We start from the raw sequence: 27942 nt of genomic DNA on the forward strand, positions 1-27942 counted from the left end.
TCCCTCACATACAAACTAGTCAAGCGCCGCCGTCCCCTCGGCTGTCTCTCCCGCGGCCCAGCGATTCCCGTTACTCCGCGCGTCCCGGCCTCTCACACTGTGAACCCGGCTGACGCCCAGATCCATCAGCCCCGCGAGAGGGGCGACGGCCAATAAACACGCGAGACTTGGTTCCTAGAAACCGACCAATCCGGAGGCCGGAGGCCCGGCGGGGCGGGGCTTGGAGGGGCCGCAGCGTCACCTGACCGCGGGAGGCTCCGCGCGGGTGGGTGCTGCTTGCTGCAGGCTCTGGGGAGTCGCCATGGTGAGTGCTGGGGGCCGCGGGCCCGGGCCGACCCTCCTGCCACCCCGCGCGCGCCCACCGCCCGAGAGCCTGGCGGGCGGAGTTGGGACCCCGCAGCCGGATCGAGGCTCAGACCGGCCCCCCCTGGCCTACGGGATAGGGACGGGCTGGGAAGGCCGCGGGCTCGCGGGTGTGGGCCCGGGTGGGCGGCGGCTCCTGGCCCGGCCGTTGCTCGGAGACGGGGCGGCCTCTCTGAGGGGCCTCCAGCCCGAGGCCGTGTGTGTGTGTGGAGGGGGGGGCGGGGGGGAGTGGGGTGGAGGCCGGCGCCGGGGCCTGAGCAGCCTCGGCCCTAACTAGCAGCGCCGACCTGGGGGCCCAGAGCCGGGGCGTCTGGCCGGGGCTGGGGCGTGCCGAGGGCCCGAGGCTCTGAGGTGGCGTCGGGACCCGCCCAGTTATTGCTCCTTTGCTGTTTGCACCTTGGTGCGTGGTTGTGCCCGGCCGACCCCACGCCCTTTGCTGCGCGAGAAATGCCTCCCGGAGGGCCCGGAAAGGTGCCCTGGCCTCGGCTCCAGGGCCCCCCTGGACGGCGGTGCTGGTCAGCCAGTTCTGGGGACTCGCATACGTGATTTTCCTGGAAGGACGCATGATCCGATGGCCAGGAATTTTGACAGGCGGAAAAAGGGACCGCTGTTTCCTTTAACTCTTGTGCATTCGGCAGCCTGGCTGCTTACTCGGCTCCCCAGTGATGAAATGCAAGTATTTCACTTGCTGGGAAGTAGGCTTTCTCGCCCTAGCGCCGCTCCTTGATGGCAGGCAAACCCTGGTGTGTGTGCCTGCTGGCTTGGACTTCCTCAAAATGTGAATCCTTGTGTCTGGTGTCCATGAAGGCAAGTTGCCACTTGCTTTTTATTAGCGTTCTGCAGAGTGTGCACTGTGGAAGTAGTGTTTTTGAATGGTGGTGGATTATATGTCAGTTTTAAGGTTTTCATTCATTTTATGTGGACGGGTTTCTGGAAACCTGCAAATCCCTGCAAACAGGGTTTATGATGGACATGCAGTCCTTTCAGGATAATGTGTTGACATACAGGGTGATTTTGCATGCTTTTCAGAATTTTTACAATAGGGATTTCTATGGAAAAACAGTGTAAAAATGACGATTTTGCTATTTCTCAACATTATACACCTCAATTCTCTGCTGAATAAACGGGGTTTGAAGCTGTGAGCTGAATACATGGTGCTGTCTTCATGAATATATTAGGAAAGGAAACTTGGGTTTATCTTGTCACAACCACTGTCTGTATTACTTCGACTAGTCTCTCATACTTTCTTTGGGTTTCACTTTTTCATCTGAAAAAACATGTTGGCTGCTTTGGCTCGTCCCAGTTTTGAAAGTCCGGCATCTATTTAAATTCAAGGTCTTGGGCCTCCCCGGTGGCGCAGCGGTTGAGCGCTGGGTTGCGAAGCTGCCTGCAGCCTCTGCAGCCGGTTCGATCCCCGGCTGCTCCCCGGCCACCGGAGGAGGGTCCCACATGGCGCGCAGACCTCTCCTGCCGCCCGCTGCTCCCCTCAGCAGTGTACTTCGGTCCTTCTGCCTGCTCTGCTCCCCGCTCTGGCTCTGGTGAATTCTCTCACCCTCCCGCGCTTCTGACTGTACCCAGTGCATGTATAAACCAAACAAACAAACAAATAATAAATAAATAAATAAGACATGCCTCTAGAAAAAATTAAAAAAAAAATAAAATAAATTCAAGGTCTTTTGTACCTTCTGTGTCATGGAAGATGGGAGACATTGCAGACACACACAATGTGTGTGTTTGTCTCAAAAAACTTAGTGGCCAAGCAGGGAGAAGTGCTTGTGGAATTTCGTGTAATGCAGTCAGGATTGCTTTACTAGCACGGTCAACTCTGTTGTGAGGTGTGGAGGGAGAAATAGTTCTGCCTGGAGAGCTTGGGAAAGACTACAGGAAGTAACATGTAAACCGAGACTTCTGAGGAGGAGGAGCAGAAATTTTTCTAGGTATAAGTGAATCTCCAGGTGTAGATGAATCTGAAAGAAGTGACTGTTCATGTGTGCTCCATCCTGAGATTTCTGGGGAAATGTATTGGTAAATGAGGTTGGTATTAAAATTCTGTTTTGAAGTTCTTACCCCCTCATCTTCCTTAATTCTCTCTACTGCAGTTGTAAATTTGTGCCTTATTACTTTTTAAATAGCACTTTCATTAGCATGAAATTCTTTATCTTTGTGAGCCTGGTTATTTTCATTTTACAGTTGATTTGCATTGTTTTAGATGACATGTATGGCCTGAGTGGAGAGACTGATCAGCAAGTAAATGGCTAGGATGGGTGGAGCTAATTGTGTGTACCTGTTGAGGATAAAATAATGGTAACACTTATGAAGTGTTTATTACTAAGTACTGGGCGTGTTTGGAGTTTTATCTGTCATTTCACTTATTTCTCATAACAGTGATATAAATACTATTATCCCTGTTTGATAGATGAGAAAATTAAGAGTACATTGTTGGAGAGTAATTTTGTAAGTCATTAGTTTGTGATGACCTTTGATTTTCTCTGCATGGTACAACTTTAGCCTTTGGAGCTGTTTGACCAAGCCTCATGTTAAAAGGGCCTAATCACAAATATTAATTTGATCTTGATTCTCAAGTGTTTCCATTTTTCTCTGATCCATGTAACTGATTAGTATAGTCATTTGTAAATGGAGAGCCCCTTTCATGGGTGAAGAGACATTGGTCACCTGACTTGTGTTTAATGATAGCAAGTTGAAACTGTCTCTGTAACACTTAACAGAAAGGGTCTCAAGACACTCCCTTATAATAGGCATTTGTGTCTTGGTACAATGTAGTACAGTAATACTGTACAATAGTCTTACTAGTAATATGTAAAAATACATTTCTTCATAATAGCTTTATTTCCTTATCTGTAACCTTCTTTATAATAAGTCTAATTTTCTACATTTTGTATTTACACAAAATGGAAGTTGACAAAAAATGGAAGAATTATGCTAAAATTTTACTTGTTAGTATATCACGGAATCTACTCAATTCTACACAATATTTTTGGGCTTGTTTGTACTTCTTCATAACCAGTTTTATTTGCTATATAGAAGTAATTATTTTATGCAGTAGCCAAAAGGTGGATGCAATCAAAGTGTCCATCAGCAGATGAATAAAAAAACAAATGCGGTATGATGGAACGTTCGGCCTTAATAAGGGGGGGGGGATTTCTGACACATGCTAAAAGCATGAATGAACCTTGAAGACATACTAAGTGAAATAAGCCAGACACAAAGTACAAGTACTGTATGATTCTACTTACACGTGTTATCTAGAGAAGTCATTCATAGAGAAAGTAAAATGGTGTTTGTCTGTGGTGGGAGAGGGTCAGTGGGGAGTTACTGTTTAATGGGTACAGAGTTTACCTTTATAGTTATTTTACTACAGTAAAAAGTGACTAAAAATTGCCCAACTTGACTGTCTGAACCTAATGAATCCATGATTCTAATAATTGTAAAATCTGTTGCATTCAGAGGTAAAAAGCCAAAATAATCCAAAGCATAACTTTGTGTCATTAAAAGTCTCAGAAGGCTCGCTTATTAAGAATAGTAAATTTCATTAAATCAGAACCCTAAAATGCTTGTGTCATCCTTGCTTGTGAGACCAACATTTTATACTAATTGTTCTATAGAAATTAGTGTCCCCTTTACATTTAGTGTAAGTTTAAATTTAAATTTAAATCTAAATTTAAATTTAGAATAAGACGCAGCTTATTCTTTGATATTTATTTGTGCTTCTGAAGTGTGGTTGCAGGGCCTCCCCGGTGGCGCAGTGGTTGAGCGCTGGGTTGCGAAGCTGCGCGCGGCCTCTGCGGCGCCGGTTCGATCCCCGGCTGCTCCCCGGCCACCAGAGGAGGGTCCCACATGGCGTGCAGACCTCTCCTGCCGCCCGCTGCTCCCCTCAGCAGTGTACTTCGGTCCTTCTGCCTGCTCTGCTCCCCGCTCTGGCTCTGGTGAATTCTCTCACTCTCCCGCGCTTCTGACTGTACCCAGTGCATGTATAAACAAAACAAACAAACAAACCAGCAAACAAATAAATAAAGCATGCCTCTATTAAAAAAAAAAAAATGAAGTGTGGTTGCAGTTTGCGAGAGTGTGCCTTAGAAAAGAGTAGAGACACGTGGCATCGCTTGTTATTCAGTTAATTTTTTTCTCTTTCCAGAATTAGACCAAGAGAAAGATCTCAATTTTTACAAATAATTCTAGTTCAGAAGTGTGTTTTATGTTGATTTTAAAGTTAAATGTTGTTTTGATTATCTTAGGTAATAGAATAGACCAGGTTTCATGTTTATATGATGTAAGTTCTTGCCATCCATCCACCTTTCCAGGTAATTGTGTAAGAGACATTCTATCTGTAGTTTTTTTTTTTTTTTTAAGTTATGGTGAAATTCACATAACAGAAAATTAACCGTTTTAAAGTGAACAAATCTGTGGCATTTAGTACCTTCACAGTGTTGTACAACCACTACTTCTGCCTAGTTCCAAAACATTTTTATCACCCCAAAAGAAACCATGTACTCGTCAGTGGTAATCCCTCTACTCTTCTTGCTAACGACTAATCTACTCTTTATTTCTAGTAATGTAAGTGACTTAACTTACATGTAAATGAAATTATACAGTATTTTGTGTATGGCTTCTTTCATGTTTTCTAGGTTCATTCATGTAGCATGTATTAATACCTAAATTCTTTTATTTCTACTTAAACAATGACTTTATTGTTTAATATAGACATATTTTTGCAACCTGGGTAGAGGCTGTGGACAATTTTTATTTCCAAATTGGGGTTGGGGTGTGTGTGGAAAAGGACCATTTTGGTGTTATAATAGTGTACCAACCAGTGGATACACTCTTGATGAAAACCAGAGAATTTAACATTCTTATCCTTTTGTTCTCATCAAGATGATTTCAGTCATATGGTAGAGAACCTTAGGAAGATCAGGAGCAAGTCCTTTGAACTTAGGAATTCCCTTAGGATTTTATTGTCACAAAACATACTTGTGCCCTATCAAGTATGTCTCTTAGGATCACTCTAATTTGTGAGGCATTCAGATCCTTCTCAGCCTGACTTATGATCAAATATTCCACTGTGTGTGTCAGTCCTTTACTAAATACATAATCTAAATATTCTAAAATCAGCTCATATGATCATATTGTGAACATTCATTATATGTCAGGTAATATGTTGAGTCCCAAAGATGTAAAAATGACTTATTTGTAATGTGATGCATGCTGTAGTAGAGGTGTAAACACAGTGTTTATACATCATAAACGACAGAAGGTTAATTATACTTGACAGGTAGAGCTAATTCATTTTGCAAGTAAATTTTTGCTGATGGCAAAAAAGAATATCTACATATGCATATGTATGTATATAAGATGATTATTATTTTTGTGTGTGTGTGTGTGTGTAGAAGAACTGGCGTGTAGGCCAGAGGTAGGGGGTGGGGGTGAGAGGATTCACCAGAGACAGAGTGGGGAGCCGAACAGGCAGATCTACTGAAATACACTGCTGAGGAGACAGCGGGTGAAACAGGAGAGGTCTACTGCACCATGTGGGTTAGCTCCCTGGCTAGGGACTGAACTCAGGTTGTCATGGTGGGCCCTTTGTGGTGGCAGTGCTGAGACTTAACCCCTAGGGAGGCCCTATCTACATATATTTTGTTGTTTTTAACTAGATCTCCGGACTTGAAATGATCAGCTGGGTATTTAGGAGAGTATTCTGTGGTCTGCTGCTGTGAGTCACTAACAGTAATTTTATGTATTTCTAAGCTGTTTATTTTTTTTTTAAGATTTATTTATTTATTTATACAAGCACTGGGTAGTCAGAAGTGTGGGAGGGTGAGAGAATTCACCAGAGCCAGAGCGGGGAGCAGAGCAGGCAGAAGGACCGAAGTACACTGCTGAGGGGAGCAGCGGGCAGCAGGAGAGGTCTGCGCTCCATGTGGGCCCCTCCTCCGGTGGCCGGGAGCAGCCGGGGATCGAACCGGCGCTGCAGAGGCTGTGGGCAGCTTCCCCACCCAGCGCTCAACCGCTGCACCACAGGAGAGGCCCGCTAAGCTGTTTATTTCTAAGTTATACTATATATCACTTAAGGGAGTCAGTATTCTTACAAACTAGTTCCTTTGTCTTCCTATGAGTAGACTAAAATGGAGATGAAAAGAGAAAAAGAGGCTTTCAGAGGTTTGGGTTAGACTATACCTACTATACCTATTGCTAGAATTAGATTGGTTGAATGTGTTCTGGTTGAATTTAGGGTGTATTAGCAGAACCCAGGTAGCCATAAACTGCGATCAGATGCTTCTTGCAGGTGAATCTGCTACAAGAATGTTGAGTTTGAGTGAAAAATTTCTCTGTACACATTACTGTTCCCCTTTAGCTATTTTATGCTAAAATTTCAGTAACTGGGTACAACTCTCAGTTCAGTAATTATGATTAGTTTGAAATACAGAACTGGAATGAGCATTATGAAAGCCTTGGAAAAGGACTATGGCTAGAATTAGGAAATAATCTGATTATGTTAGTAGAGAGTGCTACTGATTAATAGAGGATTTAAAAAAATTTTTCAGCCTACGACACAGCAGTCACCTCAGGATGAGCAGGAAAAGCTCTTGGATGAAGCCATACAGGCTGTGAAGGTCCAGTCATTCCAGATGAAGAGATGCCTGGTAAGAATGACTATGTGATTAAAGAGAGAAAGAGAGAGAACAAAAAAAATGACAATGTGATTAGCTCACTTGAAGTCTGCATGTTCCTAAGGATACCATCTGCAGTGATTTCTAAAATGGTATAGTACTGCCTCTTCTGGTAAATCTTCAATGTCCTCCAGCATCTGTCTTCAGTCCCTCCTCCCTCAAGCACTATATGGAACATTGTCAACAAATTGCCCTTTTATAACTTTTTATATATAGTTTGGGGTTGTCTGTCTTCCCAACCAGAATGTAACCTCTGTGAGGACAAGATGCTTTGCCTTCTATTTGCAGATTACTATATTATATACAAGGTCACACCTGAATTATTAGCCTCATTGGTTCTGTACCTCAGGCATGAGGAATACTTGACATATAATGGCTGCCTGATAGATGTTTGTTGAACGAATGGATTAAAATGTTTTCATTTTGAATTATTCTGCTTTTTTTTCCTATCTTGAAATCTTGTTTCTGTCCTGAATAGTTAGATATCAATATTTTTGCAGAAACTGCCTTAAAAATGATACTGATTTATATACAAGTACTTTCATATTCTAATAGATAATGTGGGGGATAATCTGTGAAGAAACTGTATGTTCTCTAGATTAAAACTTAAAAATGGAACAAAATAGGCTGTGATGATGCAGATGATAATATTTTACCTTTGTAAAGTGTCTCGCAGATTCTAAAGCTTAGTAATAGGCTCTTTTAACCATATCTGTTGTATTGTTTCCCTTGCAAACAAATTTGCAGCAAAACAAATGTTTTGGAATGGAGAAAAATGCGCAGGCGTGGAGCTTGCTGTTACTTGCCTTCTGTTTCTCTCTGTGTATGGAGTATATCCTGCATCTAAAGGAATTATCTGCATTTATGTGTAAAGGGGCACATGGGTGTTGTGAAAGGAAAACGTACAGGATTCCAGATATCTCTGAAAAGTGTATCAGTACCATTGTTAGGACAGTACTTTACTTCAAAAGGATCACCTCTCCTAATTGCAGTTAAAATGTGAATTCATGGACTCAGTTTCATAGTTGGTAGTAGTTGGAAAAATTCTATGTAGGGAAACTGGTAGTCCTAGATATGTAAGGTTTGCTAGGTTCTGTGGTCTGGTGCGGAATTGCGCATCTTTGTCTCAATACAGAGACAACAGGGTGAAACTGAACTTAATTTTTATAAGACTAAAATAATTTAAATAATTTTTCAAAACTGTAACAAATGAAAGTTTCTATAACCAAGTTAATATTTATTTAAATTACCCATTCTTATCAGTTTTCTTGGTATTTGTTTGTTTCTCCTGATATTTTTCTAGGACAAAAATAAGCTTATGGATGCTCTGAAACATGCTTCTAATATGCTTGGTGAACTTCGGACTTCCATGTTATCACCAAAGAGCTATTATGAACTTTGTATCTTTTGAATATTGAAGAATGAACGTTTTGGCCATGCTGTTTTCTTGATCAGATCATATTTAGCTGCTTACTACATTTTTGTGGAGTTATTGTTCATTTTCTTAAACAAATAGTACTCCTTTGTGGAGATGGGCTAGGTAAGAAAAGAAAAACTTAGTTTAGAATCCCTTTTTCTGTGCTTAAGCTTTTTAAAATGTTATATCTCAATTTCAGGCCCTTCATGAAGGATTATAAAGGTTGTCAAGCAGTTGGTTCTTCAGTGCTTATATTTTCTCATTGCAGGACTCTGAAATGGGAAGAAATTCAATGATTGGGCGTTTCAAAACCCTGTAGTAGTCTGACAGGCCATTGTTTTTTATTGCCTTGCTGCATTGGATAGCTTTTAAAACTCTTATAAAAGTAAGGAAAGCCCTGAAATTCTCTCTTCACTTTACCATGCTCTTTGGGGGATTAAAATTTAAATCTGCTCAAAAGTTTAATGATTCCAACAAAATTCCTTAGGTTGGCCTAACTTAGTTTGAGTCCTTAATCATAATTAAAAGATATGGCTATTTCTGATGAACTACACTACTTGGAAGTCTACCTGACAGATGAATTTGCTAAAGGAAGAAAGGTGGCAGATCTCTATGAACTTGTACAGTATGCTGGAAACATTATCCCAAGGCTGTAAGTAATTATGAGTATGAGGCCTCTTCTATCTGCATTTCCCACTTCATGTTATACCCTTTAAAACCAGTTTTTTAAAAAACCAGTTTTACGATTATTTAACTTCTTTTTTTTTTTTTTTAAGATTTATTGATTTATGCAAACTGGCCAGAGGTGTGAGGGAGGGGAGGTGAGAGACTTCACCAGCGACAGAGTGGGGAATAGAACAGGCAAACTGACTGAAATATACACTGCTGAGGGGAGTAGTGGGCGAGACAGGAGAGGTCTGCAGTGCCATGTGGGTAGCTCCCTGGCTGGCTGGGGATTGAACTCCTGCTGCAGAGGCTGCGGATAGCTTCACAGTGCTGTGCTTAACCCCTTGCGCCACCAGGGAGGCCCCAATTATTTAACTTCTTAACAAATTGAGTTAACATTTTGGTGGATAATTCATTTTTTAAGTTTTCAGAGTATAATTTTATATACAGATAATAGAATTTTGGAATAGAAAAAAAAATGGATGTGCTATTTTGTATAAGGCCTCTAAATGGAAACTTTAACATGACAGGTATTGTCTTCGAATATGTTTAAAGGTATTGATAAGTATTTGTGTATGCATATATATGTGTGTGTATACACTTTGCAGGGAGGGGCTGGTAAGTAGTTATATTTTATATCAGGTGATTTTTTTTCATTGTGCAGGAGAAAATCTGTCTCTATCTTGTTTGTTTGTACTCAGTATATTTGGTCATAATCAAATTCTCAACTTGAATATTTCTAATCAAATATTTCCTCATAATTCTTCTAGTTATCTGTTGATCACAGTTGGAGTTGTATATGTCAAGTCATTTCCTCAGTCCAGGAAAGATATTTTGAAAGATTTGGTAGAAATGTGCCGTGGTGTACAGCATCCTTTAAGAGGTCTATTTCTTCGAAATTATCTTCTTCAGTGTACCAGAAACATCTTGCCTGATGAAGGAGAGCCAACAGAGTAAGTGACTTTCTTTTAATTTAGTTGTAGTATTTTTTTGTTGTACAATATTTAAAAAAGTATGGAAAAGTACAGAGAAGAAAATAAATATCAGTAATTCATTCACAGCCATTGATAGCATTTTTGTATATAGATTTCCTTTGTAATAGAATTGTCCAGTATATATGGTGTGATGCAAAATCTGCTCTTAACCAAAATTATGTGGATTATTAGAACCTACTTTCTTCATTAATATAATTAAGAACACTTTTCTATTATATTAAATGATCTTTGAAACTATAACTTTTTAAATGAGTTAGTTTGAAAATTGTATTTGTAATGAAATAATGAAGTATGCATAACTCTTTCCATTAACTAGCCAATTTTCATCTTGTTTCTTGAATATCTATCAGTACTTAAAATATATGAACTGCTGGTTACCCTAGACTATAAGTGATCTTAATTATCTGTGCACACAAATTAGATATTAACTCCAAAACAGGAAAAATAAAAGCCATTCAGTGAGAGGTTTGATTTTTGTGTGAGCAGTATTCTAGGCTCCAAGTCTCTTGTGCTTTTATCCCACAACATTGGCAGATGGTCATCTGGCTATGGTCTTCAGCCAACTGGTGATAGATTCACGTGATAGATTCCCCAAATTAAGCAACTTCTTTTTCTTAAGTTTTTTAAATATTTCTGAGGTGGTTTTTATTGATGTCTGCATCAATTTCTGTATTTTTATAAATTCATTTTTAATAGAAATAATGAAAATTTTACCATACACATGATAAGAAATTTAAGCAGGACAGAAAAGGTAAAAATTTAACTGTGTGGAGAAGATGGTGACATTATATGCTTTATTTTATAATTTGATTCTCCATTTTGAACATTTAATGAACAATTTGAACATTTATTTTAAAGACTGCTAAGTTCCCCACCCTAGGAGATTAAAAAATGAACAAGAAATAGTCTTGCTCATTCCAGTTGAAAACAGAATATTCTCTACTAAATTAAGTTAGTTAGTAGTACATTTTAAGTGTCAGTTTTAGGCTTTTTGAATTAATGAAGTTGCCATAAGAACAAGTCTACTTGGCCCAGAGAAGGGAGTAAAAGAAACTATTTGTCCCTTTAAACTTGTACTGTGTCCTCTTCCTGATACTGTCTTGAGTCTTTTCTTGAAAATTAACTTTAAGCCATTGATATTGAAACCGTATTTTATAAAGCATGGATGTATTCAGACCTAAGGTGAAATGCACTAAGGAGATACTACAGTAGTAAGTTGACATACTATATATAAAGATTTTTTCAAATGTTTCTTTGCAGTGAAGAAACAACTGGTGATATCAGCGATTCCATGGATTTTGTGCTACTTAACTTTGCAGAAATGAATAAGCTGTGGGTGCGAATGCAACACCAGGGGCATAGCCGAGATAGAGAGAAAAGAGAACGAGAAAGACAAGAACTGAGAATTTTAGTGGGAACAAATTTGGTGCGCCTCAGTCAGTTGGAAGGTGTAAATGTGGAACGTTACAAACAGGTTTATATCTTTTTACTTGTATTTTACTTATATTGTACTTTTTACTCTTTCCTTATGTGATAAAAGTTGAAGTCTGACTTTTCAAATTGTGTTAAAAAATATTATATTGAAAACTTTTAAAATCAAAGACTTAAATATACCAAACGATATATTTTGAGTGTGTGTTTCTGGATTGGGAGACTCAGTATTAGCAAGATAGCAATTTTCCTTAAACTGAGAGTGAGTGTTTTACTATAGGTGTGCTCTAAAGATACAGTAGGATAATGTGGTTTTCATGAAAGGGATAAACAGTGAAGGGGAATAAAACAGGGATTGACAAGATTTTTATGTAATGGACTAGATTTTAAATTTTTTTTGCCTTTGCAAGTTGAATGGTCTGTAATACTGAACTCTGCAGGTATAGTACAAAACTACACAGATAATATGGAAGTGATTTACAAAGACAGGCATTGAATTAGATTTGCTGACCCCTGGATTAGATAATCCAGAATATATGTGTGTGTGCGCGCGTGCAAATATAATTTGTTATTTTTGATGAAAGTGCAAAGAAAACCTTTCAACAAGTGGTTTTGGAACACTTGGACATCTGTATACAGACAAAACCCTGAACTATGAAACATCCTCATACTTTAGAAAATATGGAGTAGAGTTCAACATAGAAATGAATCTGTATATGAGAAAAATAAAAAATGAAGTGGCTTAGGATTTTGAAAATAATCTTGTAAGTCTTACATTTTTTTTCTCAGATTGTTTTGACTGGCATATTGGAGCAAGTTGTGAATTGTAGGGATGCTTTGGCTCAAGAATATCTCATGGAGTGTATTATTCAGGTAGGTAAAATATTGCATTTTAAAAAAGGAAACATTTTATCTCATTAATTTTCATTGTTTTGAAAAAAATCTTGATAGAGTAGAAAGATAAGCTTTCCTAAATAAAGAATTCCTTTTTTCCTCCTAATAACCTGGTTTTTGTATTGAAGTGTTTTTTCCCACCCAAAATGTAGGAAATAGTAGTCTCCAAGTTTTTCTAGGTCTGAAACTAGGTGTCAGTTTCAATTTAATTGTCGATGTGTTTGGTTAGTGGAATATTTCTGTCTGGGCTTAGGTGTAGAGAGGTTCAAAGTAATGTTGTATTTGATAAGTCAGAAATAGAAAGATAAGTACCAGATTATTTCATTCATAAATGGAATATAAAGAAACAAAGCAAAGAAACAGGTAAAACCCAAACTAAACCACACCCTTGAAATCTGCTTGCTGAACTGAGATACCAAAAAGGGGGAGAGTAGAAGTTAGGGAGCAAAGAGTGGGAGAAGTAGTGTTGCTTTGGTGGTGGGCATGGTGTGATATACATTCCATGAGGTGTGGCAGGTGAGGATTTTATCACTGAAGAGGAGTGAAGTTATATCCGTAAAGCATAAACAATGTTGCAAACCAATGTTACCTCAATAAAAGTAATTTGATTTTTAAAAAGTAATGTATTTGAATGTAGTTGTAGAAGATTAAAATTATTTTTTCCCACAAGTACAAACTTCAATACTCTTAAGTTCAGAGCATAATGTGAAATACTTTACTTATAGCAATCAATTATTTGATTTTCAGGTTTTCCCTGATGAATTCCACCTTCAAACATTGAATCCTTTTCTTCGGGCTTGTGCTGAGTTACATCAAAATGTAAATGTGAAAAACATAATTATTGCTTTAATTGATAGGTAAGAACTCCCTACATTGGAGGGTAAATGTTTTGACTTAGGATTAAAGAATTCAACACCTTCTGCGAATTATTTGTGTTTTTATATCTTTTCATATTAAGGATTTTAATGCAATTGGACTATAAACAGTTTAGTTCTGAGTAGCCACTAGGTGCTTAGGCATAAAAGAAGTTTAGCTTTTAATTATGTAGGAGGCATGAACAATAACAATAGTAATGATTTTTTTAATCTATTCATCTGATTGGCATTTATTTTTATTTTATTTTTTTAAGGATTTATTTATGCATACAAGAACTGGGGTATAGGCCAGAGGTGTAGGGGAGTGAGAGGATTCACCAGAGACAGAGTTGGGAGCAGAAGAGGCAGATCTACTGAAATACACTGCTGAGGGGCGCAGCGTGCGAGACAGGAGAGGTCTGCTGTGCCATGTGGGTAGCTCCCTAGGGGGCTGGGGATCAAACTTGTGCTGCAGAGGCTGTGGATAGCTTCACACCCCTGTGCTTATTAACTCCTTGCGCTGCCAGGGAGGCCCATTGGCATTTAAAGACATTGTTACACAGACCCATCACTGAAGGTCCAAAGATCACCAGAGAACAAAATTTGTTTTTAATATGCTTATTATATTATTTTAAAGGGAACTTATTTGGAACATATTTTATCAAGTAGCTGTAAGATACAGATGATTAAAAATGTTTATGAAACCACTGTCATATTTTTTAAATGAAGAATCTTTAAAAAATTAATTATGCTTAGTAAATTCCCTTTAGGTTTCAGATTTGCTTTTTTAGCATTATCTTGGTTCTCCAAATTGTCAGCTTATTCAGGGCAGCGAAAGTTTTGTTAATTGGGATACTCTTTTTTTTTTTTTTTTTAAATTAAGTTATTTATTTCTTTTTTCTTTTGACATCATTGTTCATTCTGAAACAATATTTGCTTCCCCCTACCCCTTCAGGTATAGTCCCCATAGAGTTTTCTTCACCAATGCACCCGTGCACCATCACCTCAGTCCCCTGTGCTCCTCCCTCCCTCCCTCTGATCCCTCTCCCTCCTCTTCCCCTGCAGTATGTCTCTGATTAGTAATTGTTTTTGCTTTGTTTTACTTTGTACTGTTATTATTTTTTTTTACACTGATCTTTTATTTGGTTCCTCTATATTTCTGCTATAAGTAAAACCATGCGATATTTTTCCTTCTGGCTTATTTCAGTGAGCATGATTCCTTCTGGCTCCATCCACATGGCTGCAAATGGCATGAGTTTATCTTTTTGATTGCTGAGTAATATTCCATCGTGTGTATATATCACATCTTTTTTTTTTTTTGTTACAAACAATGTTTATTTTATTTTTTTTTAAATAATAAATTTTATTTTTATATTCCCCATACAATTGCAGCCCTCCCCATTCTGACCCCAATCCCTCCCCTCCCGCCCCCGCCCCCCTAAAAGTGTCTCTGATTCATAGTTTTTTGTTGATTTTGATTTTCACTTTCTTATAGTTATTCATTTTCCTGGTCCCTTATTTAAGTTTTCTAGATTCCTGCTATGAGTGAGACCATCCGGTATTTTTCTTTTTCTTTCTGGCTTATTTCGCTGAGCATGATCCCTTCCAGCGCCATCCATGTTGCTGCAAATTGCATGTGTTTATCTTTTTTGAATGCTGAGTAATATTCCATGGTATATATATATACCACATCTTCTTGATCACATCTTCTTGATCCATCGTGTGTATATATCATATCTTCTTGATCCAGTCATCTATTTTTGGGCATTTGGGTTGTTTCCAGATTTTACCTATTGTAAATAGTGCTGCAATAAATGTAGGGGTATAGGTGTTCTTTTGAATTAATGTATTTGTGTCCTTTGGGTAGATCCCTAGTAGTGGAATTGCCGGGTCGTATGGTCGCTCCATTTTTAGTAGACTGAGGAGCCTCCAGACAGTTTTCCACAGTGGTTGGACCAGTTTGCACTTCCACCAGCAATGTAGGAGAGTTCCTTTTTTTTTACTGCATCCTCGCCAGCATTTGTTGCTTGTTTTTTTGATAAGTGCCATTCTTACTGGTGTAAGGTAGTATCTCAGTGTGGTTTTGATTTGCATTTACCTGATGATAAGGGATGTTGAACATTTTTTCATATGCCTGTTGGCCATTTGCATTTCTTCTTAGGAGAAATGTCTTTTAAGTTCTTCTGCCCATTTCTTGACTGAATTGTTTACTTCGTTTTGTTGAGTTGTGTGAGTTCTTTGTATATCTTTGTGATCAGTCCCTTATCAGTTGTATGGAATGCAAAGATTTTTTCCCAATGGGGTATCTCTGTTTTGGTTAATGTCTCTTTTGCTGTACAGAAGCTTTTCAGTTTGATGTAATCCCAGGTGTTTATCTTTTCCTTGACTTTCTTTGCTTTGGGTAATAGTCTTTAAATATGTTTTTAAGATGTATATCTTGTAGTGTTTTACCTATATTTTCTTCTATATATTTTATGGATTCAGGTCTTATGTCCAGTTCTTTTATCCATTTTGAGTTGATTTTTGTGCATGATGAGAGGTAGTGGTCTAGTTTCATTTTTTTGCATGTGGTGGTCCAGTTTTCCCAGCCATTTATTGAACAAAGTGCCTATGTTCCATAGCATATTCTTTGCTCCTTTGTCAAAGATTAGTTGTTCATATAAGTGTGACTTTATTTCTGGGCTCTCTGTTTGGTTCCATTGGTCTGTGTGTTTTAGTTCCAATACCAAACTGTTTTAATTATTATGGCTTTGTAGTATAGCTTGAAGTTTGGAAATGTGACACCTTTGTTCTCCTTTGTTTTCATGAGTAGGACTTTGGCTACTCGTGGTTTTTTGTGGTCCATATGAATTTCATTTCGTCATACTAATGAAATGACATTCTTTGAAGAATGTCATTGAGATTTATATTGGAATAGCGTTGAATCTGTATATTGCTTTTGGTAGGATGGCCATTTTAATAATGTTAATTCTTCCAATCCATGAGCAGGGAATGGCTTTCCATTTCTTTGTGTCTTCTATTTCTTTTAACAGTGTTTTATAATTTTCTTTGTATAGATCCTTCACCTCTTTTGTTAGGTTTTGTTTCAACCATAAAAGGGATTTTTTTTATTTCTTCTTCAGATTGATTGTATATAGGAAGGCTATTGACTTGTGTGTGTTGATTTTGTATCCTGCTACTTTACTAAACTGGTTGATTATTTTGAGTAGTTTTTCTGTGGAGTTTTTAGGGTTCTCTATATATATTATCATATCATCTGCAAATAGTGATACTTTTACTTCTTTCCCTATTTGGATTCCTTGTATTTGGGCATACTCTTAAGGGAAGCTAATAACTGGAATTTCCTCTGTAAAGTGTAATGTCTCTTAGCCATCCCTGTCAGTAGTAATTCTTTTATGCATAACAAAAATGTGTATCAGTTGTAATAATGATAAAGGAACAGAGTTTACTGTGGATAGTTTAAGATGTGGGAAACAGCAGTTAACTTTAGTTGTGTTTCAAGCTTCACTGTAGCAAAAATGAAGTATTTTGAAAGTCTGTTCTTTGTGTCTTTTAATTACTTTCTGGAATCATGACTGTTGAATACATTCATCACTTTAATGCATTTCTAGAAGGCTTATGTAACTACAAAGTATGGTATAAAGAAAAAATGCTTTGAGGCATCATTTGCAAAACTATTCTATTAAGAGGGAATTACCAGCTACCATGTCCTTTAAAAACCCTTTACAAATGTTCTGGAGAAAATACACTTGTAGAAAACACAGAACAGCATAAAGAATAGAATGTCATCCCTGATCCCACTACCCCAAATTACTGCGTATCTTTTTAAATAAAGATTTTTTTTTTCCAGATTAGCTTTATTTGCTCACCGTGAAGATGGACCTGGCATCCCAGCAGATATTAAACTTTTTGATATATTTTCACAGCAGGTGGCTACAGTAATACAGGTTTGTATGGCTTTTCTCCTAAGTTCTAAAACTTTGAAACCCCAGCTGGTAGCCCCTTTTGTAATTGTTTAAAATAAATCCCATGATTTTCTTAACATTCCAGTCTAGACAAGACATGCCTTCAGAGGATGTTGTATCTTTACAAGTCTCTCTAATTAATCTCGCTATGAAGTGTTACCCTGATCGTGTGGACTATGTTGATAAAGTTCTAGAAACAACAGTGGAGATATTTAATAAGCTCAACCTTGAACAGTAAGTCAAAATTACGTTTTTGTAAAAATGCTCATAAAACAATTTTGTCCTAGATTTATTTTTCTTTCTCATTTGCTTTTTGAAATATTAGCATTTGTCTTATTTTAAGCATTTGTGAGATTGGTGTGCTTGGCATTGATCATTGCAGTAATTGGCAGTCAATTACTTCATTATGTACATTGGTCAAATAACAGCACTCATGAACCATTGTCTCCAATTCAGTCAGTCCCCTTTGTATATCTGAATGAATTCATTTTTAAACTGGTAAGGAAACTGTGTCAAGGAGTATTTCCATAAGAGGCGATTTCCTACAGATGAATAAGTTGTGAGAAATTAGGTGCATATGTATATTTAAGGTGTGGAAATTAAATTGGTTTAAAATATTTTTCTGTTTTGAGCTTTAATTTTGATGCCATCAAGGAAAGTATTAATACTCTTGTTATCTACACAGAGCTTACTCCGAAATGCTGTCCTAGACCTTTGGCATCCTCTAGTGGCCACTATGGGCAATTCTGATCCTGGTTTTTTTCCCCCCCACTTACTATCCCGTCTTCCATTACTTCAGAACGTGGGGTCAGGCCGGTCCCTTCATTCCTCAATAGTGTTCATAATTTTACCTCACATTGTCTCTTTAAATAACTCTTCCCAAAGATTAGCTGCATGAGGAAGATTTTTTTCTTTGACCTCTATTATTCCTCTTTTTTCTTTTAGAAATGTCCATTTTTTTGTGAACCAAAAAACATTCCAGATCTTGAATGATAAATATGAGAGAAAATAAGTGATGTATCTATATCTTTCCCCACTTACTGACTTTAAACTAAAATTAGACAAAACAAATAGAAATCTCAACTTCTAAAGGTCTTACAAATGTTTGGACATTATTCCTCAGTCGTCACTGAATGTACCTCCTATAAGTTCAGCCTGTTTTTCCTTTATCGCCAACATGTGATGCACAAGAAATGGTTTACTTTTTAATTTTTTTTAATTGCTAGTTTTGCATGGATTTTTCTTCCTGCTTATTTTCATCATGTATATACACTACTTATTGGCTGCCATAGGAACCTAAATTGCCTTAGAAATATCAAATTCTAGACATTCATTTTAAGTCTGGCTATCCAAACTGTTCATAAGTTTGTATCAGAACATTGATAGGCGAATAAATGTGTTGAGATAGACATCTTCACCTTAAAGGAGTTCATTAAGTACTTTGGAGTAGTGTGATTCACTTGATACATTTCCTTTAATATATATATAAAAATTGCCAAATTTTTATGGAACTCGTAGTGTGTTTGGAAAGTTAATTTTGTTCACCAAAGGGCTTTTTTTTGTTGTTGTTGTAGTATTGCTACTAGTAGTGCAGTTTCAAAGGAACTCACCAGACTTTTGAAGATACCTGTTGACACTTACAACAATATTTTGACGGTCTTGAAATTAAAACATTTTCACCCACTCTTTGAGTACTTTGACTATGAGTCCAGAAAAAGCATGAGTTGTTATGTGCTTAGTAACGTTCTGGATTATAACACAGAAATCGTCTCTCAAGATCAGGTAAGAGAATATCAATATGCTATGTTAGAAAAGCAGAGACAATGTAGTTATGATTTTAGACCTTGAGACAGACACATGAAATGAGAAGGGAAGATAATTTAACACTAAAAAATGTTGCTTATTCATTATACTTGTTAGAAAATTGGAGCTGCTTAAAGAAGAAATTATGAAACAACTGTTATCCCAGCCGAAAGTGAATAATCACTGTTAGTTAACATTTTTTGTATCTCTTTAGAGAGTTTTATCTGTTTCTCAATATGCATATGCTTTCTTACCAAAAAAGGACTTATACTGTTGACACTATTCTGTAACTTAACAAAACTAGAAATACTTTGACAGCGACTTTGTATGTTGATGATTTCATCCCAGTGGCTTTCTATCTCCCATCATACAGGTGGATTCCATAATGAATTTAGTATCCACACTGATTCAGGATCAGCCAGATCAACCTGTAGAAGATCCTGACCCAGAAGACTTTGCTGATGAGCAGAGCCTTGTGGGCAGATTTATTCATCTTCTGAGGTCTGAGGACCCTGATCAGCAGTATTTGGTATGGGTTAACTCTTACTCTACCCCTTCAGTAGCTCCTAGTGAAATCATGCAGATATGCATCAAATGGGTTAATGGTCCTAGAAGGTTTTGAAAGATTTGCAACTAAGAGATTCAGTGGCTTCATAAACTTTGTATGTAAATTTATGTGTATATAAATTATGTATTTATATTGTAAACATATAGTTGTTTGTAAACTTCTGGAGCACATATGGAATAAGTTGGTTGATTGCTCTAGTTTTCTTTAAAATTTCAGAAAAAACAATTTTTCTTTAATTGGGCACCTAGTAATCAGTTCATGTTCATGTTGTTTTTTGAATAGTGTGTTGCTTTTAGAAGCATTCAGTTCATCATATTTTATCTTTAACTTTAAATATAAATAACAATCCTTATATTTAGTTATATTTTCCAGGTTTACAAATACGTAAGTGTATGTGTTTGCCAAATTGAAAATGTATGAAAGACTTTTCATTGAAAAATTGCCTTTTTCTTAATTCCTTTTTCCTGAGAAAGAACAGTCAAATGAGGCTCTCCCTTTCTATAATCATTTGTCCTCAGTAAATCCTTGTGAGATGAGTAAAACATGTTTGTTGCCTGAGTAGGAGTATTGGTCCAGATCATTTATTTTAATGAGAGGTAGCTCAGATTATTATTGTTTGGTCAAAGCCATTGTTGGATGCATGAAACTAAGTATTAAGCTTCTTTTATTGAAGAACACTTTTATTTTCTAATGGGTCCTGACTTTCTCTTTCTGTTCCCTTCCTTTGTTGTAGTTGACATTCCCGTTGTCTTTCTTAATCAGTGTGATAAGAACCTTACTTCTGTTGGTACCTTAATAATCATTGACTTGGTGACAAATTTGCAGGCACTGCAGTGTCATACTCTGTACTGTGTGTGTCTGTATATAGTGACTTGCTGATTGTTCAAATATTTTAACCAATTCCCTTATGTTTCTGTGTTCACACACAAGTCTATGTGTTCATTTTTTATTACATACCAAATGCAGTAGTTCACGTGTGCCATTTGGTTGTATCCTTAAAGGTAAGGACCATTAGCTCTGACTTCCCTAAGAGGGAATTTTCTTCTTACTACCATGTCAGAGAAATTAGCAAAACCTGAATATGTCACACATATTAAAAAGTATGTCATGATTCTTGTCATTTTTTGGAAGCAGCTAGACATTCATTTCACAATGACTCTTAAAGTGTATTGTCATTTCCTTTAACTTAAATGATGGTTTCTGAATCAGGGGGCCTGCTGTCTATACCAGCAGTGTAAACACAGCTGTTTTTGTGTCATAATAATAACCAGCATTTTCTGAGTACATGCCTTGTGTCAGGCATGTAACACTTCACAGTTGTTAATTTATCTTCCCAAGAACCCTAGGAGAAATAGACAACTCTGTTTTTCAAACGAAATTTAAAGCTAAGCGATGGTGAATAATTCACCTACGGTCAAACATGTAATGTTTGAATCTACTTTTAAATGTAAGTCTGTCATCAGAACTTGCGTGCTCTTGAGACATGATATATTTTATACATGCGTATGTGAACACAAATTTAATTTTGTCTTCATCTGTCTAGCTGGACAGGTTATACAACCTCTCTGAAGCTTAGCTTTCTTCATTTGTGAAATAGGGTTAGTATTTACGTTTAGGGTGATTGTGATGACTTGGTGAGATTAAAAAATGTAAAGTGCCTACTGTAAAGCTGATAAATTGTGTGTATTCAAGAAAGGGTGGTAATGATGGTGATTAGAGCCCCTATTTTTAATTTTACAAATGATTAATCATAATGTGGAAATGTTAATTAATTTTTTTTTTAATTGGTCAGATTTTAAGCACAGCACGAAAACATTTTGGAGCTGGTGGAAATCAACGGATCCGCTTCACATTGCCGCCTTTGGTTTTTGCAGCTTACCAGCTCGCTTTTCGATACAAAGAAAATTCTAAAGTGGTGGGTTTACTTTTAAGTATGTTCCTCCTTTTTTTTCTTTTTCCTCCCTCCATGTATGTGTGTTAGTTTTTTATTATAGGAAACTTCAAAAATAGACAGTGCTATAATAAAATCTCAATTACAGTAATTCTTAGTTCTTAACTCATTCTGTGTTATGTGTCCGTAATAGTGATGTTGGCAGATTACAAACTGAGGGGTGACATAAAAACCCTTGGGAATGAAAACTAAAACAGATTAAACTTGTCAGCAGATTTTCCTGAATTTAAAGATCATTGTAAGACATTGATAAGTATATTACAAAATTGCCTCAGAATGCTTTATTTTTAAAAAGTGATTTCTTTTCTTGGAGCCTTTGAAGTACCCATTCTAAAGATGCTGTATCTCATCAAACTTGTAAGTACACGGCCAGTGAGGTCAAATCAAGTTGGCTTTGCTTAATGAAAGAGTCCACAATTTCATAACCTGCTTTCTCTGGAAGCATTGACTAATTGAATAATTTTGAGTTGTGCATATTTTTAATGAATATTTTCCTTTTACAACCATGGTTGAAGTCTTCAGTGGCATAGCTTTGTAGAAAATACCTCAATCTACTCATCTGAAATCTGGTCTGGACAGTTAGATGTGTGTTAAGGCACAGATCTCAGTAAATTTAATTTCTGATGGGGCAATAAGATTTATTGTACCTCTGCAAAATGACATAGGAGCTTTTGGCCAGTTTTTATTAGACCTGCCTCTTATTCAGTCCCTTTTCCAGTATTTTATGCATATACTTGCATATAACAGTAAAAATAGCAACTAATATTTACTTACTATATGCCATACCCTATGTACCTAGGTATTGCACTTAATCTTTGTAACAAATCTATGACTGTTACACTTTTTTTTTTTAAACATATAAAAGAACCGACTGCTTTATCAAGAAGAAATTTGGTCAAACATGCATAAAATATTTAACCTTAATTGTAATTACAACAACGTACCTTTATAGAAATCAAAGTACTAAAGAGAAAAATAAAGGTTCCATGATGGCAGTGGTGTGATTAAGACCATTGTAGTAGGTTTCTACCATTGTAGAGACCATTCCACCATCTAGTAATGGTGGAAATATGAATTTACTACAGTCTTCATAGAAAACTCTGGCAATATGTATGTAACTAGAGCCTTAAAAGACCCATTAATTCCACCTCTAAGAAAAGGAAATAATTAGGGATGCAGTAAAGCTTCCTGTGTCTGGACCAGTCATTACCTGTTATTTCCAGAAGGAAATAGGTATATTTTGTTACATTGTGGAATGTTTTCTAGTTTGTAAATAACTTCTTACTAGCATGAGGAAAGTAATTATGACAAAATAAGTGAAAGAAAAGTTGGAGAAAAATGATAGGCAGGACCTCACTGGTGGCACAGAGGTTAAAATCCCAGTGCTTTCAAGCTGTTGCCAGCCACTGAGGCATGAGTTCCATTCCTGGCCAGGGAGCTAACCCACATGACAGGCAGCAGACCTTTCCTGTCTCACCTGTTGCTCCCCTCAGCAGTTTATTTCAGTATATCTACCTGTTCTGCTCCCCACTCTGTTTCTGGTGAATCCTCTCACCCCCTGCACCTCTGGCCTACACCCCAGTTCTTATATGCATACATAAATAAATAGAAATCTTTAAAAAAATGATAGGCAGCATGAATATGATTTAACTCTTTTCAGTGAGCTACTTTACTTTAAAGTAGAAAACAAAGCCACAACATTACATTTGCAAAGACGAAAAGAAGACATTAGTACCAGAATGTTATCATTATTATTATTATTGCTGGGTGGAGAATTTAGGGGTGACTTTAATTAAATTTCTTTTATTTATTTTCCTAACTTTGTTCAATTTTAGAATGTGTTTCTTTTCTGATGAGAAAAGCCAAATACCAAGTTATATAAGACTGCAAAATATGTAACCTCAAATGAATGTTTTGAGAAGACATCCTACTTGATTTACTTTTATGCTTCATAAATGGACAGCGAGGGAAGATTAACAGGAAAACTGAGCTCAACTTTACAACTGTCCTTCTTTTATAGAAAATGGGTTTTCTTGAGCAAGTTAATCTTGAACTTAAGGTATTTTAAACTATTTTTTCTTGTTTTAGGATGACAAGTGGGAAAAGAAATGCCAGAAGATTTTTTCATTTGCTCACCAAACTATTAGTGCTTTGATCAAAGCAGAGCTCGCAGAACTACCATTAAGACTTTTTCTTCAAGGGGCTCTAGCTGCTGGAGAAATTGGTTTTGAAAATCATGAAACAGTAGCATATGAATTTATGTCCCAGGTGATGATCTCTTTGTCTTTATGGGTTTTTAGCTAGTTTGGCCCTAATCAGTCACCTTTCTGTAGTATGGAGCTAATGGATTTACTCTTTCCACTGTGGTCCTATTGGCTGGTTTGGAGCAGGAAAATTGATTGCTGGGTGCTAATGAGATTTAATATTGTGGGTCATGGTACAAGTATTTCATGGGAAGGGGGAAGTTCCTTTTTAATTCAGTTTGGGAACCTTGGGCTAAACAAGTTCAAACAAGTTTCTATGTTACAGTTCCTTAGCATCTTTACAGAGGGTGAAGGGACTGGAGACTGTAAAGTGTTTTATGGGTGGGGGGGTGGGTGTTGGTGGAAGTACTTTGGAAAATGCTCGAGTAGGTGGTTGGTCCTTAAAGGTCCCTTCTTTGTGTCCACCAGGCATTTTCTCTTTATGAAGATGAAATCAGTGACTCCAAAGCACAGCTGGCTGCCATTACCTTGATCATTGGTACTTTTGAGAGAATGAAGTGCTTCAGTGAAGAGAATCATGAACCCTTGAGGACTCAGTGTGCACTTGCTGCATCCAAACTTCTGAAGAAACCTGATCAGGGCCGAGCTGTCAGCACCTGTGCACATCTCTTCTGGTCTGGCAGAAACACTGACAAAAATGGGGAGGAGGTAAGGTGGGAAATTCCTGACCCTGCGCGGGATGACGTGAAACAGGAGAGGATTGTTAGCTGGGAAGGACTGCCATGCCCATGCCCTGTTGATGACACAATCAAAGTGCTTAGACATCTGACAAAGAAAATTGCTTTATTTTGTGAAAAGAAATTAATGCATAGTCATGTGGTTAAGCATCCATTTTGAGGGAATTGTGACATAGCAAGTTTATACTGCTACCTTTAAAAAAATACTATTCTAAATTCCTGCTATGAGTGAGACCATCTGATATTTTTCTTTTTCTTTCTGACTTATTTCTCTGAGCATGATCCCTTCTAGCTCCATCCATGTTGCTGCAAACTGCATGTGTTTATCTTTTTTGATTGCTGAGTAATAGTCCATTGTGTATACGTACCACATCTTCTTGATCCAGTCATCTACTTTTGACCAGGAAGAAGACTTATTAATACAAAGTAAAAATCAAAATCAACAAGCAACTATAAACCAGAGACACACTACGGGGCGCGGGGAGAAGCAGCATTAGGGTCATAATAAGGGGGGTGGTGCAATTGTATGGGGAATATAACTGAAATGAAAATGCATACATTGTGCAAAAATGAAAAATCATGTAAGAATTATAAAATAAAGTATTAAAAAATAACTATGTAATATATAAACATAAAACAGTATACTCGTTTTAAAATAACAGATGTGTACATTTGTTTTTAAATTTTATCAAATAAAAATACATTTTTATATTTAAAAAATAAAATACAGATGTATAGCATACAAAATAAAGAGGATTTAAATTTATATCCTAAAATATGAACATTTATAATTCATTACCCCCCATCCCCCACTGTTTTATTCCAGCTCCATGGAGGCAAGAGGGTAATGGAATGCCTAAAGAAAGCTCTAAAAATAGCAAATCAGTGCATGGATCCCTCGCTACAAGTGCAACTTTTTATAGAAATTCTGAACAGATATATCTATTTTTATGAAAAGGAAAATGATGCGGTAAGTGAACTGCTGTTTTCTCTTGTTCTTAGGAGATTTGTTACATATAGAAGTTTATTATTTTGACACTTTATTTTTTTATTTATAGTTATGCATAAACATTTTTATTCTTTAGCATAGTGTTGACGCTATGTTTCTTACTAAGTGGTTTTGTTAGTTTGTTTTTTAATGAATAGCCAGTAGTTGTTGCTCAGACCAGGAATTATGACTTATTTCTCTTTTTTCATAAGTAACTGGTAATTAGAATAACACAGCATTTCAAAATGTTTTTTTAAGGTTTATTTATTTATGCATATGAGGTGCAGGGGTACAGGCCAGAGACAAGAGTGGGGAGCAGAACAGGCAGACTGACTGAAATACACTGCTGAGGAGAGTAGCTGGCGAGACAGGAGAGGTGTGCTGCGCCATGTAGGTAGCTCCCGGCCTGCCGGGGAATCGAAGTCATATTGCAGTGGCTGTTGATAGCTTGATAGCCCTGTATTTAGCCCCTGTGCCACCAGGGAAGCCCTTCAAAATACTTTTAATAAATCATCTTTCATTTTTTTGTGGTACATACTTGATAGTGAAATTATATATATTCTTTTGTAGGTCACAATTCAGGTTTTGAACCAACTTATCCAGAAGATTCGAGAAGATCTCCCAAATCTTGAGTCCAGTGAAGAAACAGAACAGATTAACAAGCATTTTCATAACACGCTGGAGCATTTGCGCTTGAGGCGGGAATCACCAGAATCTGAGGGACCAATTTATGAAGGTCTTATTCTTTAAAAAGGAAACAGGCTCACCATACTCCTTTCCATGTACATTCAGTAAGGGTTTTATTATACTAGGTTTCCCTTTCATAGATTGTGCCTTTCAGAAATGCTGAGGTAGGTTTCCCGTTTCTTACCGTGATGTGTTTCACCTAGCACCTCCGGACACTCACCTACAGGACCTTAATAAAGTTATTCACTTTATAAGTGTTCAGGTCTGTCTGATCACCCCAAGTAGCATGATAGATCTGCTATTTAAAATTCCCATGATTTGTTTTTTTGAAAAACAAAACCACTATCTCAGCTACTAATGAAGCTCTCTTCCTTTTTACTGTTTTTTACATTGTTGATTGTGTAATTTCCTTCATTACTTGGGAGTACTAACCAGAAAGTGTCTATCTCTTTGTTCATTAGTCCAATTTGAGATTAATTTGAGAGGAAAGGAATACTGTATGTGAAATTCAGCTTGGGCTTTTCCCTAAATGCGAAATAAGGCCATGTGTAATATTTTCCCTAAAACTAGAATATATTAATGCATGTTTGAGAATTTTAAAGCACCATGGTCAAAACCAGAAGCTATATTTTGCATATTTGGACTCAGCCATCCATTAAGAACCTATATTGTCCCCTAGACTTATTTATCAAAATGATTTTGTTCTAAATAGTATAAACTAGAATACTTGTGATCTTTATAATTTATGTATAACCTTCATTATTGTAAATTTAAGGGAAAATGCATCATACAATTATCATGACTTTTTTTTTTTTTTTTTTTTGCACCAGTGAAAAATAAAGTTGCCATTAACAGCTTGGGGCCTTTTTCTTTTTACGCTATCTTGACTCATAAAAGGAACAGGTAGAATGCCTGTGGACTCTACTAGATATTCTCATGTTCACAGTACTCCTTAATGGCAAGGCACCATTTACCCTGTCAGTCATTTCTATCTGTTTGATTCCCTCAGCCTTACCATGCTTTCCTAGTCCTGGTATACGCCACTATGTAAGTTCTAAAAGGCTCACCACCTGCATTCTCTATTATAACAAATTATCCCCAAACTTGGTGTCTCTATAAGGGTTTGTTTCACAGTTCTTTGGATCAGGAATTTGGGAGCAGCTTAACTGTGACTCTGCCTGAGAGTGACTCATGAGGAAGCAGTAAAGACTTTGCTTGTGGGCTGCAGTCATCTGAAGGTTCAGCTGGGGCTGCCTTCCACACTCATTCACATGACTTAATTGGAGGCTCAGTTCTTGTGGGCCTTCCCAAAGGCTGCTGGACTGTCTTCATAGCATAACAGCTGGCTTCCCCAGAGTGAGCTACGAGGGCAGGGAGGGGGATGGGAACAAGGAGGAAACTATAGTGCCTTTTTGTGATCTAACCTTGGAAGTTACACATTGTCATTTTTGCGTTTTTTTCTCTTTTAGAAGGGAACCACTAAGTCCAGCCCATACTCAAGGGTAAGGGGAATTAAGTTCCACCCTTGAAGGGAATTGTTGCAAGGAATTTGTGACTGTTTCAAATGATCACATCACTTAACACCTCACCCTATGCCTTTCCTGTTGGTAGTTATCTGGCACTTGTTAAATGTTATGGTCTGAGTGTTTGTGTTCCCCCAGGTTCATACATTGAAATCTTAGCCCCACATGGGCTAAGATCATGGTTTTAGGAGGTGAGGTCTAATGAAGTACTTA

The 27942-nt window shown here is 37.3% G+C and overlaps 1 protein-coding gene across 1 annotated transcript; it reads left to right on the plus strand.

Annotated features, from left to right (window-relative positions):
- Positions 1–259: 259 nt before the first annotated feature.
- VPS35 (VPS35 retromer complex component) lies at positions 260–26269 on the plus strand (the record flags this gene model as incomplete). Its single annotated transcript, XM_084257081.1, has 17 exons — positions 260–304; positions 6921–7019; positions 8350–8446; positions 8992–9115; positions 9900–10082; positions 11385–11598; positions 12345–12428; positions 13197–13306; positions 17154–17250; positions 17354–17502; positions 18843–19050; positions 19445–19600; positions 21432–21554; positions 23679–23858; positions 24263–24502; positions 25358–25501; positions 26090–26269. Exons 1-17 carry the CDS (start codon positions 302–304, stop codon positions 26267–26269), a joined length of 2391 nt encoding a protein of 796 aa, XP_084113207.1. The 5' UTR covers positions 260–301.
- Positions 26270–27942: the final 1673 nt, after the last annotated feature.

The sequence above is a fragment of the Talpa europaea genome, assembly GCF_964194135.1.
Source record: "Talpa europaea genome assembly, chromosome: 16".
Taxonomy (NCBI): domain Eukaryota; kingdom Metazoa; phylum Chordata; class Mammalia; order Eulipotyphla; family Talpidae; genus Talpa; species Talpa europaea.